Genomic DNA, 20,334 nt, shown 5'->3' on the forward strand with positions numbered 1-20,334 from the left:
AGTTTATTTTTGAATTACCTTCCGAACCATTTAATTATTCACGCATTTTATTTTTGAACGCCATCCCTTCTTCAGCAACTTAGTTCAAATAATTTATCCAATGGTTGATATCATCAGAAGGAAAAGGAACATACCTCACGACTTATATGATTCACATAATAAATCAAGAATCCCATGGCAACCCATAGCAGAAGCACAGTCATATTGCTCCATGTGGAAAAATTTGATATCTGAAATGTGACCCAAAAGTTACAAAACTGTAATGAACAGTTATAAAGCATTCATTACTTTTCCAAGGAGTTAGTTAAGAGAGAACATTCAGCCATTCACTCTTTTAAAGTGCTTTCGATTTTGTCACCTAGACAAAGAATTAATTTGACCACCAACCATGTCAGGGGATGACTTAAAAAGTAAGTAACTGAATGTGCTCCTTATTCCAGATGCCACCCAAAATGGAGATTAAGAAGAACTTGAGAGCGCTACGATTAATACTAAGGCAAACGTACCCGTTTTAATATAGATTTACGATATTTCCCTGAATGTGAACAAATAGAGCACGGGCAATGGGTGCTCTTTGTCTTCTTGGAGGCAGCAAGCAACACCCTATGGATAGTATACGGGACCAAGGACAGTGCCATTATGGTCAGGATAAAAATTGGAAAGAGTGAGTTATTCTCCTCTGTTGCTGCCATGGCTGCAACTCCAAATCTATCCTTTATTGGCCACTAAATGATGAGAAGATCTGAAAAAGAAAAGACCAATTATTTAATCACAGACAAGAGGTCAGTTAGGTGACAAAATCAAGCTCTGTAGACATCACGATCATACATATGTACAAACACATAAAAGAAACCTTTACAAAAAAAATAGTCAATGCAATATATAATGCTTAAAAGTCAAACAGATGACTGTAAAGTAGCACTTGGATTACATCGATAACTAATAGTACTGCACTCACTAGCAGATCTCTAGAACTAAAGTCATCTAATCTACAGAACAGTGTTTCCGAAATCAGCTCAGGCAAGGTACTTGGACCTGGACTCCACCGAGTACTGTACACATGCGTAGAAAAGAATAAATCCAAGTAACAGGAAAATTTTGTTTGACTGGGGGAGACCACAACCCATGTGGCACACCATACCCCACACGACCACCACCTATTGCCCTAGATTTCCCTGAAATCTTTCTCTCCACTCTCTTACCTTCTCCTTCAACCCCCAACAACTTTTTCTCCTCTCTCTCTAAGCTCATGAGAGGATTGGGGTTTTTCTCTGCAAAACAAGAAGGAAGAGGATGCAAAAGGAGGAAGGAAGAGGAAGATAGAGAGATCAGGAGGAATGGATTAGGTTAGAGTTTCACTGCCTTTGAGAGAACCAAATGCTTCTCTATGTGCTGCCCATTTTCATGGCAGGCATAAATTTGCAAACCCTCAATCCCTTCCTTCCATTTGTAAGAAGACTTAGCTACTTCTCTTCTTCATTGTTCGCAAAACCGGCTGGTCTGAACTGGAACCGGCCAGTTAGCTCGGAACCACTAGAGATTTCATAGAGATTTGTAGTATCAGTAGTCTAACGAACACCTCAAAAAAAATTTGGGTCCAAAACTGGCCAGTTAGGCCTCAAACAGGTGAATTTTATTAAAAACCAACCAATTTCTGCTAATCGGACCGGTTTAACACTAAAACAGGTGTTTTTTCAAAAATAATGGACATTTAAAAAAAAAAACGGGCATTATTTGAAAAATGAACATTATATAATACAGGAACCCGTGAATCTACCTTTCACAACTTTTTAGATTCTATTTTCTATCATTTTTTGTAATTTTTGGTGCTTTATTGATGTATAACACTATCAAATCTCTATGAAACATTGACTCTAGAATGAAAAATCGAAAAGGAATGAGATTTTGTGGATTGTAGTGGCGGATTTTCAAAGCTTCAAAATTTCCGCCATTTTCTCAATAGCAGCTTCAATATTGTATGGATCTTCATGAAACTTGAGGGCCATGAATCATTATTGAAGCATTCATCATCTCCCGATTTCAATTTGTCCGAAAAGAGGAAGATTGGAGGATGATTTCGGCCCGAAAAGCTGCCGCTCGAAGACTATGTTCGATCCAAAAAATTGATTTGTGATCGATCTATTCCTCGTTTTTTATTGAACTGAATTGTGTATTTTGATCAACAAAGCTTCATCTGTCAAAATACAGCAGATATGTTGATTTATTATTGAGTAAATTTTTTTTCCTACGTTTTTGTCATGAAAATTTCATGAACTAAAATTTCTGCCATTTTTTGAAGAATGTTCTCAATACTAAATGGATCTTCAAGAAATTTAGGGCATTTGAATCGTAATCGAAGTATTCATCATATCCTTATTTCAATTTGTTCAAAAACTGGAAGATTGGGGGTTGATTTTGAATTGAAAATCTTGGTGTTCTTGTTCATTTTGCCTTGATTTTAGGGTTTCTTAATAAAATTTTGTTTTTCAATACAATTACATTTTTTTATAAAAATATGTTTTTTGTGATGAATATATATATAAATATATATATTCTTTCTTTTTAATGTTATATATTTGTTTTAACAAAAAAATAAAATAAGTGTATGATATAGTGCATGATAATGTTGCTCGATCTTTAGCTCGATTTTTTTTACTCGATCTTTTTAGTTGTTTTTATTAAGTGCATGATGTAGTTGTATTTGTAATAATGGAGGAAAATAGTGCATCTTTTATCATACGAATTGAATTTCTTTTTATTTTGGGTTAATTCTAGTTTTCTTAACGATTTTGGCTTCATTTTAGGTTTTCTTAATAAAATTTTGTTTTTCAATAAAATCATGTTTTTTTATAAAAATATGTTTTTGTGATGAATATGACAAAAAATATATATATTCGTTTTTTTTAATGTTATATATTTTTCTAACAAAAAAATAAAATAAGTGTATGATATAGTGCATGATAATGCTACTCGAGTTTTAGCTTGATTTTTTTTTTGCTCGATTTTTTTAGTTATTTTTATAAAGTGCAAACCCTAGTCCAACACATTCCCATCTACATACTATATGGTATAGGAAGGAAGCATATATCTTGTATCCTTAAAATTATAAGATTTTTATTTATGATAGAAAATATTGGGTACACTTTGATAAATAACATGGTTTATAAAACTATATTGACGTCAAGAAAAAAGTAACAAACTATGGATGATGCATGGAATGGCCTAAACTATGCCCCACGTGCACTCACATCTGCATACATGTATACACTGGTTCTTTCTTCTATTTGAACAATATACAAGCATATATTGTTGCATCATCCATAGTTTACTTTTTCTTTTATTATTTTCTTCTATGGCCCATAAAGAACTAGATATAAATCTTTGTTCCAAATATTTTATTTTAATCTTAAAAATTAAATTTTGTTCGCACTTCATTTATTTGTTTATTTATTTTGTGTGTTTACTTGTATGCTTAATTACCTTGAGTTGCATTATGCAAAAAGGGAAGAATCCATTTGTAAGGCTTTATTTAATTTTGGAAAAAGTTTGTATAGAACCGAGGCTCTAAACAATCAAATTAGAGCCTACCTCAAAAATTTCACTAGAAGATGTTGTTTTGATGCCCAAATATCATCAAATTGATTATCTCAACATCAAGATGCATGGACATGAGAAAAAAATAGATTTCAAGTTTTGAAAATAGTGTATTTTGTAACGCACTTTTGGACCATCAATTTTCAAGATTTTCAAATTTTCATAGATCTCTCAATCTACACTATTTTTGAAGCTTTAAACTTTATAAATAAAGATGAAAATATATTTTAAGGCTATCAAAAAGATTTCCAGCTTGAAATCACATTTTTCGACACTATTTGAAGGTAGGCTCTAATTTGATTGTTTAGAGCCTAGGCTCTATACAAACCACACCCTTTAGTTTTTGGGTCATTGAAAATGTAAAGAGGACCTTGCTTAGGTAAAATATTGAGGCAAATATGTCCCAAATAAATATGTTATTTTACAAGAAAATTAAAATTCAATGATAAAATAAGTTTTTAATGAACTTTTATGTTTATGAAAATTTACAAGAAAATAATAAGATGAGGAGGGTAGATGTGGCGCGGCAGTATGGTATAAAAGTGAATGATAAGGGAAGAGTTCAATGTAATTTTTGTAACAAGGAAATGGGTGGTGGTGTTTATCGCCTAAAAGAGCACCTTACTTGAGTAAATGGTAACATCACCAGTTGTAAAGATGTGCCACCTGCAGTAAAACAACAAATGTTAAAATTAATTACTAATGGAAAAGGAAAAAAGGCGCAGAGAGAAAGGGATACAGAGGAGGTAAGGAGGGGGTACGAAAGCCCTACAGATGAAGTTGAGGACCAAGAAGCAGAGTTCGAGGCACAAATAGAACGAGCTAGGATTGCCAACCTCCAAGAGCAGAATTGTAGACAAATGGAAATTCAAGAGATGTATGGGAGAAGGGATAGTGCATCTACTAACCGCAGCCTCAACAACCTATAGTACCGGGTAGGGGAGAATGCGGTCCTTTATTGCTTAGGTCCACATCTAGTAGATGGAGGCATAGTTTCTCTAGTCGCCCGTCATCTTAAAATCGACCATCTACTACTCACCGACATGAACCCTCTGGAGTTGACCTCCACAAGCCACAATATCATCAGAAAAAATTAAAATTTCTGTCAACAGGTATATTAGTGGAAAAGGCGAGAAAGAAGATTAGCCTATTCTGGTATGTTAATGCGCTGCCATTTAATTTTGAAAGCTCAGACGTCTACCCGCAGATGGTAGCTTCTATAGCTGAGGTAAGGCTAGGGTCGAGTGTTAGAGGCCCAACTGCGAAGGAGCTTGTAGGGCCATGTTCATGACAGACGATTGGAAGGACAAGTCCTACAAGCATCTTATCAATTTTTTAATAGGTTGTCTTAAGGGCATTGTTTACCACTCTAGCATTGACATATCAAATAAGAAACATACTAGAAGACTGATATGAACACACATGGACAAGATTGTAGATGAGGTTGGGCCTGAAAATGTGGTCCAAGTAGTGACTGACAATGCTACGAACTACAGAAAAGCAAGCTTGTTGCTAATGGAGAGTAGACCCAATCTTTATTGGACTCTTTGTTCTGCCCATTGTATTAATTTGATACTTAAGGAAATAGGGAAGCTGAAGATGATTAAAACTTGGATTTTGATGTACAACCTAATTACAAGATTCATATACAATCACACGTACTTCCATACTTTAATGAGGGAGCAATGCAAGTGAGAGATTGTTAGGAAGTCCACTACTAGGTTCGCCACAACGTTCCTTACTATACAATCAATATTGGGCAATAAGGCAAGATTGAGGTCAATGATACATTCTAACCAGTGGCAAACTAATAGGGTAGCAACGAGTCAACATGGAAGGCAGGTTGAAACCATCCTTGTCGATCGAAGGTTTTGGGCTCGATGCAACCATGTTGTTTCTGTAACTGAACCTCTAGTGCAAGTGTTGAGGTTAGTTGACTCTGATGATAAACCAGCAATGGGGTTTCTGTTCGACGCAATGGGACGCACAAGGGAAGCTATATTTCATAATAACATATGGACTGATGAGATATTGGAGATCGTTGATCATAGGTGGAGAAACCAAGTACATCGGGATATCCATGCACCAGGTAATTTATGATTCATCATCCCAATTCTGATTCTTTCTCAAGTCCGAGTAAATTTATCATAATTAATAATATAACAAACCATGTGCAGGGTTAACCCACAAAACTTGTACTCCAATGCCACCTTAGATGATGCAGATATCATGGAAGGGGTGAGAAACTGCATCTACAGGCTTGAGCCTGATCTTGAAATTCAAATGGAGTGTATGCAGCAGGTAAACCTTAATCAAAACGTATCTATAATAAAATTTCAAGTCAGAATAATGAATTGCACTTCTATGTTGTACTAATTTCTTGTATACGCATCTTGTTATTTGTAGCTTATCATGTACATAGAAAAAAATGGGGAATTTGCATATGCCAACAAAGCAATTGGAAAATAACACCCAGGTTAGTTTTAAGTTAAAACTTATAATAGTTTAGTACAATACTATTTGTGGTTTTTTTATATCAATTTCTTTTTTATTTTTAAGTATTTCTATGTTTGTCCATGTCAACACAATGGTGGACGATACACAGAATTCGAACAAAGCAATTGCAAAAGATTGCAATTAGAGTTCTGAGTCAAGCTTGTACTTCCTCTAGCCAAAATAGGCATGTGAGAGAAACTAGAGTACATTTCAATGGATACACGCCCCGAAGCATAATAGGTTAAAGACTCAAACGATGCACAACTTGGTATACATTCACTACAACTTGAAATTGAGAGAGAGACATATAAGGACCCCCACAGACTACATGCCGATCAACCTTGATTACATCTTCCAGAGGGACCTCGCCAATGAGTGGGTATCACAAAGGACCCCACTACTAAACCAGGACTTTCTTAGTGGGGCAGTTGCCGATATGGATAATAATGCGGATGTTGCAACACCCAATGAAGGAGACATGGCAGTGGACATGGATACCGACTATAATGATTATGCAGAGGATGAATATGAGGTACAGGATGACGAGGAGATAGATGGGACAATGGAAAATGATTGGCAAGGTCCAATTGTCCAGGAATGTGAAGGGGCGCAACATGATGCGGTGCCCGATGATCAGGAAGATCCAATGAGATTGGCTCGGGAGGAAGTTCAGGCATCGAGGAGTAGCAGCTACTCGACAAAGGAGAGACGAAGCCGTAGTCAGCACCGTAACCTGGTTATTCATGATGATGACAATATTGACGCTGTTGAGGGCCATTACATAGAACAGGGTGGGAGTAACACAGAACAGGGTGAGGGAGACCACGAAGGTTGGACGAGTCTAGGAGACTTAGGCCGAGGGGGTACCACAGGAAATGTTCCTGACTGACAAAGGAGCACAACTGCGACATTACAGACTCCACTAGGCCTGACTCAAAGTTTCACCCCGTGAACCCTGATAGCGAAATACAACAATACCCTGATCCCCCTCGCCACTCTCATTACTAGCCACTGTTAGTTGGACTTCGTAACTTCATCCATTGAATTAATGTCAAATTATAAATTGTCTTGCTTATCTCCATAGTATTCAAATATTAATTTATAATAAAAAGTTTCTCCAAAAGAAAATTTGTAAGATAAATGTATATAATATGATAGTATACACTTAATCTAAGTTTTTCTTTTTTTTCTTTTTTTTTTTTGTTTGGGGGGCCTTTTGACCCATTTAAAAAAAAAAAATCTACTGAACCGGTTAGTCGGGTTAACCGCCCTATTAGTCCAGTTCCAATTCTAACTGCTCCCAACCCCAAGTCTGGTTAACCGTTCCGATTTGATTTTGCGAACACTGCTCTTCTTACATCAAAGAGGGGTTTGCAAACGCTCTCCACTGGTTTTTAGGTTTAAAGAAAAAGAAGACAAGAAGACACCTAGTCAAGTTGAGCTGCACAAGACACATATGACAAACTAGACGCCTTGATGCCTCATTCCATGATCTGGGAAAGTTTAGAAAGAAATGGTTTTTTTAAGAGAGAAGACAAGAAGAATAGGTCGTTCACGAAGTGAGAAAGAGAGAAAGAGAGAGAGAGAGATTGAGAAGAGGGGGCAGATCTGGCCCCCCTTTAACAGAGAGGGAGATGACCTGGGGAATTTCATAAAGATAGAGGGACCTTTTTAAGAGAGAAAAACACGAAGGGAATGAGCCCATCTAAAGAGTAGGAGAGAAAGGAAGAAAGAGGGGACGGATCTGTCCCCCTTTTGAGAAAGAGATAGAGAGGCCAGGTTCTCTACTAAATTGGTAAAAGCAATCTAGATCATCCAAATTGAACTGTATCAACCATGAAAAAGACCACGCCCCATAGTGTATTGATATTTGGAACAACTATCTTACCCTATATGGCACTCAGCCTCACTATCATATTATACTCTATCAAACTGTTCAAAAGCCTACAATAGCCATCTCAACAGTATAACTGAGACTTAAATGTTGTTATAGATAGAAATTTTCTAGTGCAGCAAGAGTCATGATTCTCTCAATTTCAGAACCAATACTCCCACACCATATGTGAGGATTTACTTGGGGTTAAAAGATGCATCCGAGTGTTATTTACTTTTAACCTTTTTTTGTATTTTTGGGATTTTTTAACCTTTTCCTTCTATGTTGATTGGTTGGACCAATGTCCACAAGACATCATTTTTTTGGATAAGCACTCAATTGGGTCCCCATAACAGCGGCTCTTACTTGCCATTTTAACGGAACAAAAAAAATTGCAAAGAAAATCATAATCATAGCCTTTTCCCAATTAATTGGGGTCAGCTAACGAAATACTTCAGATGAGATCATAGAGAAAAAAGTTGGAGGGAGGTAAGAGCTGGATTATGTTCATGAAAAGATAAATATTTGCAAAAAGATCAACACTAGAGAGCCTTGAGAAGCAATTCAAAAAACATCACACAAAGCACAATGTTAACAAACAAAAGTGCTAGATTACAATATCATTTATCAAACTATCTGCCCCATTCTCGTCCTAGACAGAGAACTATACACAAAATCAGCAAAATAAATCCCAAATCGAAATCATGCTTCTCAAATTACTAGGACCTGTATCATTTCCCCAAGACTCCAAATCGTGAAAAGCACACGCCACATCTCTCGAGGAGAAGAAAACCCACAAAATTTGTAAAGGCAATTATGCTTAATCAGAGATATAGGGGAGAACGCCCATCATTTGAAATCTCAAATGAAAACCTTAATACTTTAAAGCCAAAGCCACTCCAAAAACCATAACAAGAGAAGCTTGCTAGGAAGGACGAAACAGAGAGAAGCTCATACCTACAAGTCTCTTCCAAAGCACGCACGTGCACACACACACAGAGGAGAGAGAGAAGTTTGAGTCATGGAAGTGGAAAAAGGTACGAGATCCATGGATTCACAAAAAAATCCAGATTTTTCCCATTTTCCCAACATTAATTAAAAAAATTGGTAAAATATACTTACTTTGGCTTCAAACAAGGCTAGAGTGATGGCCGGATTCACCGTGGAAAATTGCCAAAAAAAAGGGCCACGGGACTGTGGAGCTTTGTGTTTTGAGTTATGTTTTATTGAGATTCGACAGAAATGGTCAAAACACCAACCTAATTGCTATTTTTTTATCTTGCTTTAAAAAATTATCGATTTGATTTAGGTAAAAATTGCCACAAATTCAGCAACAAAACTGAACAGAGAACACTTGAACAAAACATAGTCAGGTTTCACAAAAGAAAAGCTCAAAATTCTACTTGGATCTAAAGCGCTATAAACATAATAGGCAACACACCAATGCAAACTATCCAAATTCAACATTTATCAAAAACCAAAGTAAAAAAAGAATAGATATGCTTGGTGTTATTTCTAAGAGCCAATATTGTCAATAAACAAACAACTTCAAATAAAGACACAGATGAATGAAAAACAACAAAATCAACCTAGTATTCGACTAAAATAAACAAAATCCAATGAACACCCTAAAATTCGACATACTTGAGATCAAGATTGAGTGATGAACTTCGGCAATCGATTGCCCTAGATCTAAAATCTCTTAATCATTTATTTGGGGAAAAAATATATGATTTAGAAGAAGATAAACTTCTGCAAAAAAAAAAATTTGTTTTTACTTTCAAAAAAAAAAAAAGAAATATATATATGTGATTTAGAGGAAACAAAAACTTCTGAAATTTTTTGTATGGCTAGAGAGAGAGAGAAAGGGTTAAAAAATGAGCTCAGAGAAAGAAAGAGAAGTGAGTGACATGGACCTTTAACATCGTTTTTGAAAGAGAGAAATCCCTAGGTTCAAAGTAGACGTTAGTGCAGAGTGAGTGAGAGGGCTAGGGTGTCTCAACGGTAAATAAATTTCGTGAAAATAAATTTCGAATGACACAAACGGCCATAATGGGTCGTTTGGGTCCTTGGATATGCAAATCTTGGGTTTCTCTCAATACCTGCTTTTGCAAATTCCAGTATATGTAAAAGTTGATTTGAAAACAATGTTGTTTGGTTGGCTACTGGAAGAATCCAGCATATGAAAAATACCCTGTTTGGCACCATGAAGATGAAAACCAGGTTTTGGTTGTTTGATGTTAATGCAGTTTAGCAATTCATTCCATAAGTTGAAAATTCCCTAGTAATACATAGCCAATAAAAAGGATTTTTTGGGAATAAGTTATCAACAATATAACAAATAAATTAGTGAGTTCTTATCTATTTGTCCTAAGAAGTCCAAAATTACACTTTGTAATAGGTTCTTTTTTAGGCTATCTGATCATAATGAAATTAAACAGTTCCATAGGCTGCGCTATTCCATGCCCTCTGCGAAAAATTGATCCTCATACAGAGTAAATTTCGCACCTAATTATAGCAACAAAAAAATTGAGCCGTAGCAAAGAGAACCATGTTAAATTGCTATTCAAAATTGCTCTTGCAAAAAACAATATGAATGGGAACAAAAAGACCTAATAAGCTCCGATTCACAGTAGAAATCAGATTTCTAGTAAGCTTTGATGTAATCAAAACAAAACAAAAATTTGATTATCGAACATACAAGATCAATGTAACATACGAGCAATAGAAATCATCTATAGAACATTCAAGCATTACTTTTAACAAACATAGGAAAACCCAAAACCTATGATCAATGAAAGCCTCAAAAGGAAAACCGAAAACTACATCAAAGCCCCAAAACGTCCCCCATTTCATCTACATCAAGTCTATAAAAACCAATGCATTCTGCATGTGTGTTAGTCCATTGCAAACACAAATGTAACACATGTTTAAATGACAAAATTCAATAAAAAACATCAAAATCGCTAGTGGTTTCTACTATCAAAAAGTGCATCAGTCTAAGTACTCCAATAGTTCAATACAATCAATTAATAATATGGGAAGTATATGTTCAGATCTAAGTACATATTCAGCCAAAAAAACAGCTCTAAGGTACAACTAACTCATTAGATCAATGATCGGTCAGATTCAGCACAAAAGGGAACTTCTAGCATATGTTCTTTTATTCTCCATTTCTTTGTAGTAAGTTTAAAGTTTGAGTTGGCTTGTACGTAAATTACAATAACTGAACTTGACATTATGCAACACTTTGTTTTGGGTAAGCTGCAATACTATTGAAAGAAAAAAGCACATTTTCCATGTGGAAGGGACCATTTACCGCATATCAAATTGTTACTTTCCCCCTTTTTAAAAAAATAAATAAATAATCAAGTTACTTTCTCTGCAGGCTTATCTTTAGCCTGATGATCTACAAAATCTCTATGCTAGTTATGATACTAATAGTCCAATGTGTTTGATGGTAAAGTCTGCATATTCATTGAGAAGTTTATGGAAGCACACTATATGACACTTGATTCTTGTCTTATGCACCACGCTTTTATGTCTCTGGCTTCGTGAAAAATGGCTGTGGCATTTTCTATTCTCACCCAGGGAAATAATGTCTGCAATAGGAAATTTACATGCATATCTAATTGTAAATATAATCTGGAAAATTTACTATCCAATAAAATACATGGAGCAGAAAGCATGTTAAAATATTGTGCAGAACCAAAAAAATAAAAAATCACTATGCAGAATCAAGCAAGAAGATCATTCATTCAACCTCATAGAGCATCGATATAGGAATTCTCTAAAATGAACCCAAAAGAGCCAAACGGGCAAAAACAAAAGATAGATACAACAAAAAAATAGAAAAAAAATTGCAAGCACATAAAGAACAATGAAAAAACAAAATTTAGAAAACAATAACAAAAACCTAAAGCCCATATCAGAAAGAAGGCGTATTTCCACAATCCCTCTGAGTATCCGAAAAATATAATAGAAGAAAGATAAAAAGAAAGAAGCAATCAATCTATAACAAAAATAAGAGAAAGGTGTAATAGCGTTAACAAGTATGGCCCAGATATTTGAATCCTCTGATCTGTTTCTTGAGCATTCACAGATATCCATTAACGGAGCCCCGCGGGGAAAATTACAGAATAAAAATAAAAATTGGGCACTCGATTATTTCAGGCGTCATAAACAGATCTCAAGGACCATCAACAAGAAATCCCCAAAAGATTGTCATAGAGATAGATAGAGCTTTAATAACAGGAAATCCCAAAAAATATCTAACTAAAAATGCCACAAATAACATGGTTTCTCCCAAAAACAGCTACATATCATATAAATTGGCCAAAAAACAGCCACTAAGAAACAGATCTTGAAAATCATATCATATAAATTGGCCAAAAAAACAGCCATTAAGAAACAGATCTTGAAAATCATGGGGAAAACCTCATGAAAACTCAGAGATTGAAGAACCCGTAAAACCCTAGCAATGCCTAGGTTTAGCGAACAAAAAAAAGTCACGAAGTGGCGTAGTTTTCTATTTTAGGGAAAGATATTCTTCAGAGTCTTCAGAAATCATACCTGGAGCTCTGATTTTAATGGCTGATGGGAGGTTGGCCACTCTCAACAAAACCTAGCAGTAATGAAGCTCAAAGTGCTATGATGCTATGAGCAATGGATTTTTGCAGTTATTGACTTTTATTTTTGTGAAAAATGAGCACGACGAGCTCGCTGCAAAGGGCTTCAATGGCGCTGAGAGATCTCTGCACATATACTCAAAGGCAACAACGGGCGTTTATTCGGAGTAAAACTTGGATAAGAAAACTTGATTTTGTGCATCCGGATCCCCATACGACCCATAAAAGCCTTGTACGTTTCAAACTAATTCTCAGGAGATTATTCTACAAGAGCGGGTATGCTATGCTCGCTCGGGAGCATATTATACATTTACTCCCTCTAGAATAATTATTATTCGAAGGACTAAGGCTATAATGCATAAATATTTTCTGTAAAGCATTTTCACAAAAATTGTATTTCATATGCTTGTTTGGTGCATAATAGATATACAAAAAAATTCATATTAAAATATTTTACCATGAAATCGTCTAATTCATGATAAAACAAAGCCTCACCTTAAGAGGTGGGGAAACAGTGTTTTTATTCTTTACAAGCGGACTTGCTACTCACTATTTATTATTTACAATATAATATATATTATAAAATATTTTTTTTATATATTAAATAAAATATTTAATATATAAATTACATTTCAATAATATTGAATATATATAATATATAAAAAGATACTACAAATCGTTTAGTGGTGAAAATGAACAGTGGTTTTACTTACTATAATCATCATCCAAACTTCATCGCACTGTCACAGTTGTTCGGTAGTATTTTAATTTTAATTCTTTTTATTAATCGGAAATATCTGAAATTTGGAGCTTGTACACATCTTAGTGAGGCGCACCGAATAAATATATGAAAAAATAATAATTCGTAAATATAAATTGATCAAAATACCCTCATATATTTTCAGGGGAATTTTAGTCATTTTATATTTTACGAATTATTTTTTTCATATTTTTATTATGTACGCCTCACTAAGATGTACATAAACTGTAAATTTCAAGCAATTTGGATTTATAAAAAAAAAAATGAAAAATGAAACACTATCGAATAAGTGTGACCGTACGGTGAAGTTTGGATAATGATGTACATAAACTGTAAATTTCAAGCAATTTGGATTTATAAAAAAAAAAATGAAAATTGAAACACTATCGAATAAGTGTGACTGTACGGTGAAGTTTAGATAATAATGATGGTAGGCAAAATCACTCTTTATTTTCACCGAGGAAAGAGTTTTCCTATATATATAATTAGGGTTTAAAAAATAAGGAGCGCCATTTTTTGCTAAGGTTTCGGTTGAGTGTTGATTTCAATCAAAGGGTTTCATGACTCCCATGCTCCACACCATTAATAAGAGACAAGGAAAAACCCAAGTCGCTTGCTCTTCCCCTTTTCTTATCCGTTTACAATTAAAATAAACAATAAACTAAATCCCTGTCGCATTTCTATCTCTATTCTTCCCTCTAAAATAGACTCATACAAGCCTTTACCCCAAAATTTCAACAACGCGCAATACGATGCGTGTACAATGCACACATGATCACTGCTCTTTCATTGCCGATTGAGAAGTTAATGCGCATATCCTCTACTTTATCGTTATTAAAAAACTCCTCCTTAAACATCATAATTTACTTTCAAACTCAAACTTTTCGATTTTTTTTATTTGTTTGCTCCAAAACTATCCCTATTTCGGACCTTAAAAGTAAGAAATTCCATAAAATAATAATTTGTGAGGATTGGATGGGACCTTAACCAAGTTGTTGAAAAGGCATCCCTTATTGGAACTGGAAAGAACGAATTTTTTTGAAATTTTCAGGTTGAATAATTCTGGATATTAAAAAGCTGAAATATATTGTATTTCATATATTCAAAATCTGAAAATCAGGTTCATATTTTATATTTCGAATATTCAAAATCTGAAAATCAGGTTGAAATTTCACAAATCTTAGACACGATTTAAATCGGACTTTTAGGATCCAAAATTTAAAAAAATAACTTGATTCCCAAAATATGGGCAGTTTGACAATTTAAAAGATTTGCAAAAGAAAAAACAAAAGGTATGAACATATTAACCAATAAAACATTAGATAAATTTTAAATAGCAAAAATTACGGAGGATATGCACGTAAATTTATTCCAGGTTGTGATGGTGAGAATCAAGGCTCGCAAAAAAAAAAAAAAAAGGCTTACAAAGGGTTGGTTGGCTCAACCTAGGCCTTACATACTAGGGCCTAGGTTACCAAATGTGGCCCAAGGGCTGGGGCAGCTATGGCCTGAGGATAAGCAGAGCTGGGCCTAGGCCACGTGCACAACACGGCTGGGTCAGACATAGTCGCCCTGACCTGCCCTTTTTATGTATTTTATTTATTTTTCTAAGTTTTATTGCATTTGGCTTGACCCAACCTAGACAAGCAAAGGGCCAAGGCCTCTTTAGCCCTATCATGGCTACGCTGCCCTTGGGTGGCCTATAGGGACTAGGGCTTGGCTAGGGCTAGCCGGGCCCAGGTTCTCGCCATTGCCAAACCTCAGTGAGAATGGTCACAAAGCCACGTGGGCACCCATTACATGATAATTAAAAAAAAGGGTGTGGTTTGTATATAGTAAAGGCTCTAAACAATCAAAAGAAAGCGCACCTTTAAATAGTGTCGAGAAATATAGTTTCAATACTTTGAATTTTTTGTGATAGCCTTAAAATATATTTTCATATTCAATAATAGAATTTAAAGCTTAAAAAAAAGTGTAGATTGAGCAGATTTATGAAAACTTGAAAATCTTGAAAATTGACGGTCAAAAAATACATTAGAAGATGGACTATTTAAAAAACTTAAAATCCTTTTTTTTTTCATGTCCATGCATCTTGATGTCGAGATGATCAATTTGAAAATATTTGAGCATCAAAACAACCTCCACTAATGAAAATTTTGAGTTGGGTTATAATTTGATTGTTTTGAGCATTAGCTTTATATAAGCTTTTATCAATTTTAAATAGCAAAAATTACAAGTGATAATTTGATTGTTTAGAGCATCAGCTTTATATAAACTTCTATCAATTTTAATAGCAAAAATTATAGAAGATATGCACATCAATTTATTCCACGTTGTGACGGTGAGAATTAAGTCTCGCAAAGGGTTGGTTGGCTCAGCCCGGCCCTTACAAGTTATGACCTTGCTACCAATTGTGGCCCGAGGCCCGGGCCGGGCAGGGGCTACGTCCATGACACGGTCTAACCCACCTTTTCTCTCTTATTATTATTTTTAAAAGTTTTATTGTATTTGGCCTGAGCCGGCTTAGACAAGCAAAGGGTCAAGGCCTCTTCGGCCCTGTCACAGCTACGCCGGGCTTGGGTGGCCTACAGGGACCAGGCCTGGCTAGGGCTAGCCGGGCTCTGGCCCGGGCCCTCACCCATTTCCACCCTTAGTGAGAATGGTTACAAAGCCACGTGGGCAGCCATTCCATGATAATTAAAAAAATGATTGGTCGAATTAGAGCAAGCGACTTACCTAAGCCCCTTAGTGCAATCACTTTTTAAAGAGTTTACTTGAAGCCAAGAAGTCTGCATGTATTCAACCTTCCCTTCCTTCATATGTAAGACTTCCCTGTATGCCGAGAGATATCAAACCAATTGAATCTCTGAGAAACGAAGATTGTGAATTCTCCAATATGGTTTTCAATGTTTTCTAAGCCATCTGTGCCTCCCACAAGACCAGACAAAATGAAGCTCTACATGATGAAGATAGTGAAACATGTAATTATGGTTTTAACTTTTGCAAAGGGTGAGACTCAGGCCATGCCTATGCCAGTCCTCCATCTCTCTCCTCCCTTGTGGCCTCAGCAAGAACACAGCAACTTTTTTGCCATGAATCTCAAAGCAAATGCTATAGACAGTCAATCCGGTGCCTGACACAGTGTCCAGTGGTGAGACCTGCAAACCTGCTATGTGGACTGCAATTCTCCAAAATGCCAAGCGGTTTGTAGAAGTAAAAAACCTTCTCTCAGCATATGGTTTGAAAACTTTGAATTATTAACAACATTGGGGGCTTAGGAATTATCTGATATCATGGTTTTGATTTTTTTTTTTGTTCCATCAGAATTGAAGTGATTGAATTACAAAATGTGGATGAAGTGCTGTCACTAGAAATGAAATATGAGCATACTTCAGCTCCCATGCCCACCCCTGCACCGTTATATGCAGACAAATATGGAAACTTTTCACTTCCGAAATTGCATCATACCTTATATCAACTATCCATAAGCACACATACACAGGATTCCAAATAGTTACATGAAAGTTGTGAGTTGAGCCACAGCCGCTACAACACTCTGTTCATTAAATAGTACATATATGTCTGCTGAGCTAAACCATTGAACTGGAGAGATGCGTAGTATACTGATTTGGGATGTTAAATGCATTGCCATTGTGATTGCAGTCTTAACTTATTGATTAATTCCAGTTTGAGGATGTGTTGCTACTTGCTACCCCATGAACATGATATCACCCTGTCTAGATCCATAAAAAATTTAGCTAGAACTAACTTGGGTATTGAATTTTTTGGAAAATAAGAAAGATAGATGGTTCCTAATGGAAATTAAGAACAATGGTTCCCACAAAACTTACTTCTTCGACCATGGAGATTTCTTGATTCTTGAGTAAAACCTTTTCAAATTACTTAATACTCTAAAAGCCAACTTCTTGAATGTAATAACTTGTCTGGTTTCTAAATCTAGTGAAAATAAGGCCCCTGTTGATGGGGGAGTGATGGGTTTATGGAGACGGGTTCAAGAAGACTAGAAGAGCTCAAATACCATGATTTGGGAATCCTTTGTTGAAATGCAAGAACGCAAGCAACTCTTTAAGAAATCTTTAGAGGGGTGCTACTTGGTATAATAGGTTGAGTTAATAGGAGAATGTGGATCTCTTTTTCATTATTGAGTATTATGATTTTAAGCTTTTGATATGCTTGAGCTGGGGAAAACTGGAAACTTGGAGTGATATTGCATAACCACATAAAAACAGTAGACCATAAAAGATAAAAAGAGAAACCAAACGAGATGCTGAAGATCCCATATGCTTCTCTTTTTGGTCTCAGTGAAATGGAGGGCTTGGAGAAGTGTGAGGTTATGCCAAGGAAAATTAACCCTTCATAACTGCCCATCCCAATAACAGGTAAAATGTTCCTACTCAAAAACAATGTACCTAACACCACTTTTTATTGATTGATTAGTTGTTGATTGTTTAAAAAATATAACCGAAGTTTAGTCCACCTTCCAAAACCAACCCACCCGTCCAGAAAGTAGAAGGCTTGCAGCCATATAAGCCTCACATCCTGGTTACAACCCACACAGGAGCTTTTGCAAATTGGATTCCATGAGTTTTATATTCCTGTTAGGAAAACTCAGTGCACACAATTTCATATCTAGAAGTGCACCAGAACATGTAAATATTACTGAGAATGAGATCAATGCGTTGCTTTGTGATATGCTATTTTATGTGTGTATGGAGAAAGTCCATGCAGCTCCTCCCCACCATTACCTGTTGCTTTGTGACATGCTTTTTTATGTGCGTATGGAGAAAGCCCTTGAACCTCCTCCCTACCATTACCTCTGAGAAGCAATCAGATGCAAAATTTTCAAAGCCTCGGTATAAAATGTTTGCTGGTTTTTATTTATACTACATGTCTTTTTAGTTCTTCCGAAGTGAACCACTATGTATAGACAAAGGAGATGATTGCATTTTAGTCTTTTTTTTAAGTTTTGATAGAAATACAGAAGTGGGAACATCTTGAAAGGCTTCACATTTCTAATTACATTGAAAATGCTAATGCCAGGCCTTTAAGAAATTAAGATAGAGGTCGTATGCTATGATGCTCTAACACATATTTCCTTTTAGTCCATCCAACCTTGAGAATTGAAGAATGATATGAAATGAATGGTTACTCTATGTAACCCTTGGTCGGTTCAGGACCATGCATTACTTATGTTCTATTCCTGAGAGAAGTCCTAATTAAGGACGAAAAAAATGTGCTTCATGCTTTTGCATGATGCCATGCATCTATAGACCTCTGACTGAAAATTCTTCCAGAGCTCTGCTATTCTCTACTTGATTAGTTAAGGGATTGTCTACCAAGGGACTATATATCTTTAATACATGGAGGTCACAATCATTCCCACTCATTCGATGTCAAATTGGATGGCTTGAGCCGAGTCATGAAATCCGAGAATTTGTTTTTGGAACTTTGTATCGATTCAATGACAATCTTACAACCACCCATTTTTAAATTTAAGGGACAAGAATGATTGTGACCTCCATGTACAAAAGATAAATGATCTCTTTATAGACAATCCCATTAGTTAATATGAGACAAAAATAACTTTATATGTGAGCCATTTGGAAATAAAATCATATAATTCACCCATTTCATTGTCTTCATCTCCTTTTTAATTACTAACTTTGATCATTTATGCAGAGCATAAACCCAACTGTGAAGGCTTTGAGGCTTCATGCTACGATCCGTAACTTATTAGTGGTGATGACATTGTGACCTACTTCCAACCCAATGAGGACCAAAGCTTCCCCTTAGTTTCTGATCCCAACTGTCCAGTAAAAGCCCACTTGATTGAACAACCACCAGAAACACAAAACCAACACTCACCATGGATCTGGGCCATCACCTTCACAATAGGAACCCATACATTCACAATTTCAGGTAAGAGGGAAAACTCAAAATGGGACCCACAAGACGTTCACCTTGAGTTCCTCTTCAATGGCCACCATGTCAGCATCCCAAAGGACCATCCATCCACATGGACTGCGCAAGAAACTGACGTTATCGTAGAGAGGATGGTAGAAACTGATAGTGTAATTGTATGTTTGCCTGAAATAACTGAAGTTTTTGTTGGAGTTTCACCAGTGATGAAAAGTAGTGGAGACTTCACCACATACTTAGAGGTGCAATTCCGAATTTTCAAGATTTTTCCTGATTATTTGGAAGCCGGTGATAAAAGCTACAAAAACAAGCATCGAAAGTCATGGCTTCAAATATTTAAGAAATCCATCAGTTGGTTCAAAGTCTCGGTGAAATCCAACCAAATATCAGCAGAGTTTCGGTGTCAACCAATGGGACTAATCGAAATATTTGTAGCAGCTTACTTACGCATGTCAATTGTTAGCTTGTTTTGCACTGACAAAATTGGAACTGATCCAGGAGGGCTCTCATCACAATTTGAGCCTAATTTGGGAGTTTCATCCAATATTGGACCAGATTCAATCCAAATTTCATCGAAGATTAGATACAATTCGAGAATTTCAACTGAAATCGGGCGAAACTCTGAATGGTATTTTTTCAAGTTATATTTTGTTAAAGTAGCCGACTTTAGGCCCAAGATTTTTATGATCCAGCCTGTTATAAGACTATCTGCTGATATTCGATCTGAGATTAAAAAACGACGGTCACTACCTCAACCTGAAACTGGTAGCCAGTCCGAAATTTCAGATATTACTATTGGATCACCAAACATAAATTGTGTCATCCCTGAAGACGTGACAGATGCAAACATTAAGAGAGTAGAGTCAGATATCTCTGTTGGTGTGGATTGCATTGAAGGGCATGGAGATGAGAATCCAACTGGTTTCTTTTTGTAATTTTGTGCATAACATTTCCTCCTTGTTTTTCATTCAAGGAATTTTGTTTCTGCAACTGTTAACAATTTTTTCTTTTGAAATGGAGTTTGAAAAAGTGCCTTTTGTAAA

General features: G+C 35.8%; 1 protein-coding gene and 1 pseudogene across 4 annotated transcripts in view; one reads left to right on the forward strand and one right to left on the reverse strand.

Moving 5' to 3' along the window:
• ATERDJ2A (DnaJ / Sec63 Brl domains-containing protein) overlaps nt 1-12,718 on the reverse strand; it is a 41,289-nt gene extending 28,571 nt beyond the window's left edge. The window contains exons 1-5 of one of the 4 annotated variants that reach the window (XM_088865531.1): nt 12,536-12,718; nt 11,465-11,565; nt 4,220-4,260; nt 507-742; nt 135-230 (exon numbers count right to left, since the gene is read on the reverse strand). In XM_088865531.1, coding sequence (XP_088721657.1) covers nt 135-230; nt 507-692 — 282 coding nt within the window. In that variant the 5' untranslated portion in view covers nt 693-742; nt 4,220-4,260; nt 11,465-11,565; nt 12,536-12,718. The remainder of the gene's footprint in view (nt 1-134; nt 231-506; nt 743-4,219; nt 4,261-11,464; nt 11,566-12,535) is intronic. The other 3 variants (XM_020664358.2, XM_006826731.4, XM_088865532.1) reach the window with 3 other exon arrangements.
• LOC148782561 (uncharacterized) lies at nt 6,419-20,334 on the forward strand (annotated as a pseudogene).

The sequence above is a fragment of the Amborella trichopoda genome, chromosome 4 (assembly GCF_054954075.1).
Source record: "Amborella trichopoda isolate Santa Cruz 75 chromosome 4, AtrichopodaSantaCruz75HAP2 v2.0, whole genome shotgun sequence".
Taxonomy (NCBI): domain Eukaryota; kingdom Viridiplantae; phylum Streptophyta; class Magnoliopsida; order Amborellales; family Amborellaceae; genus Amborella; species Amborella trichopoda.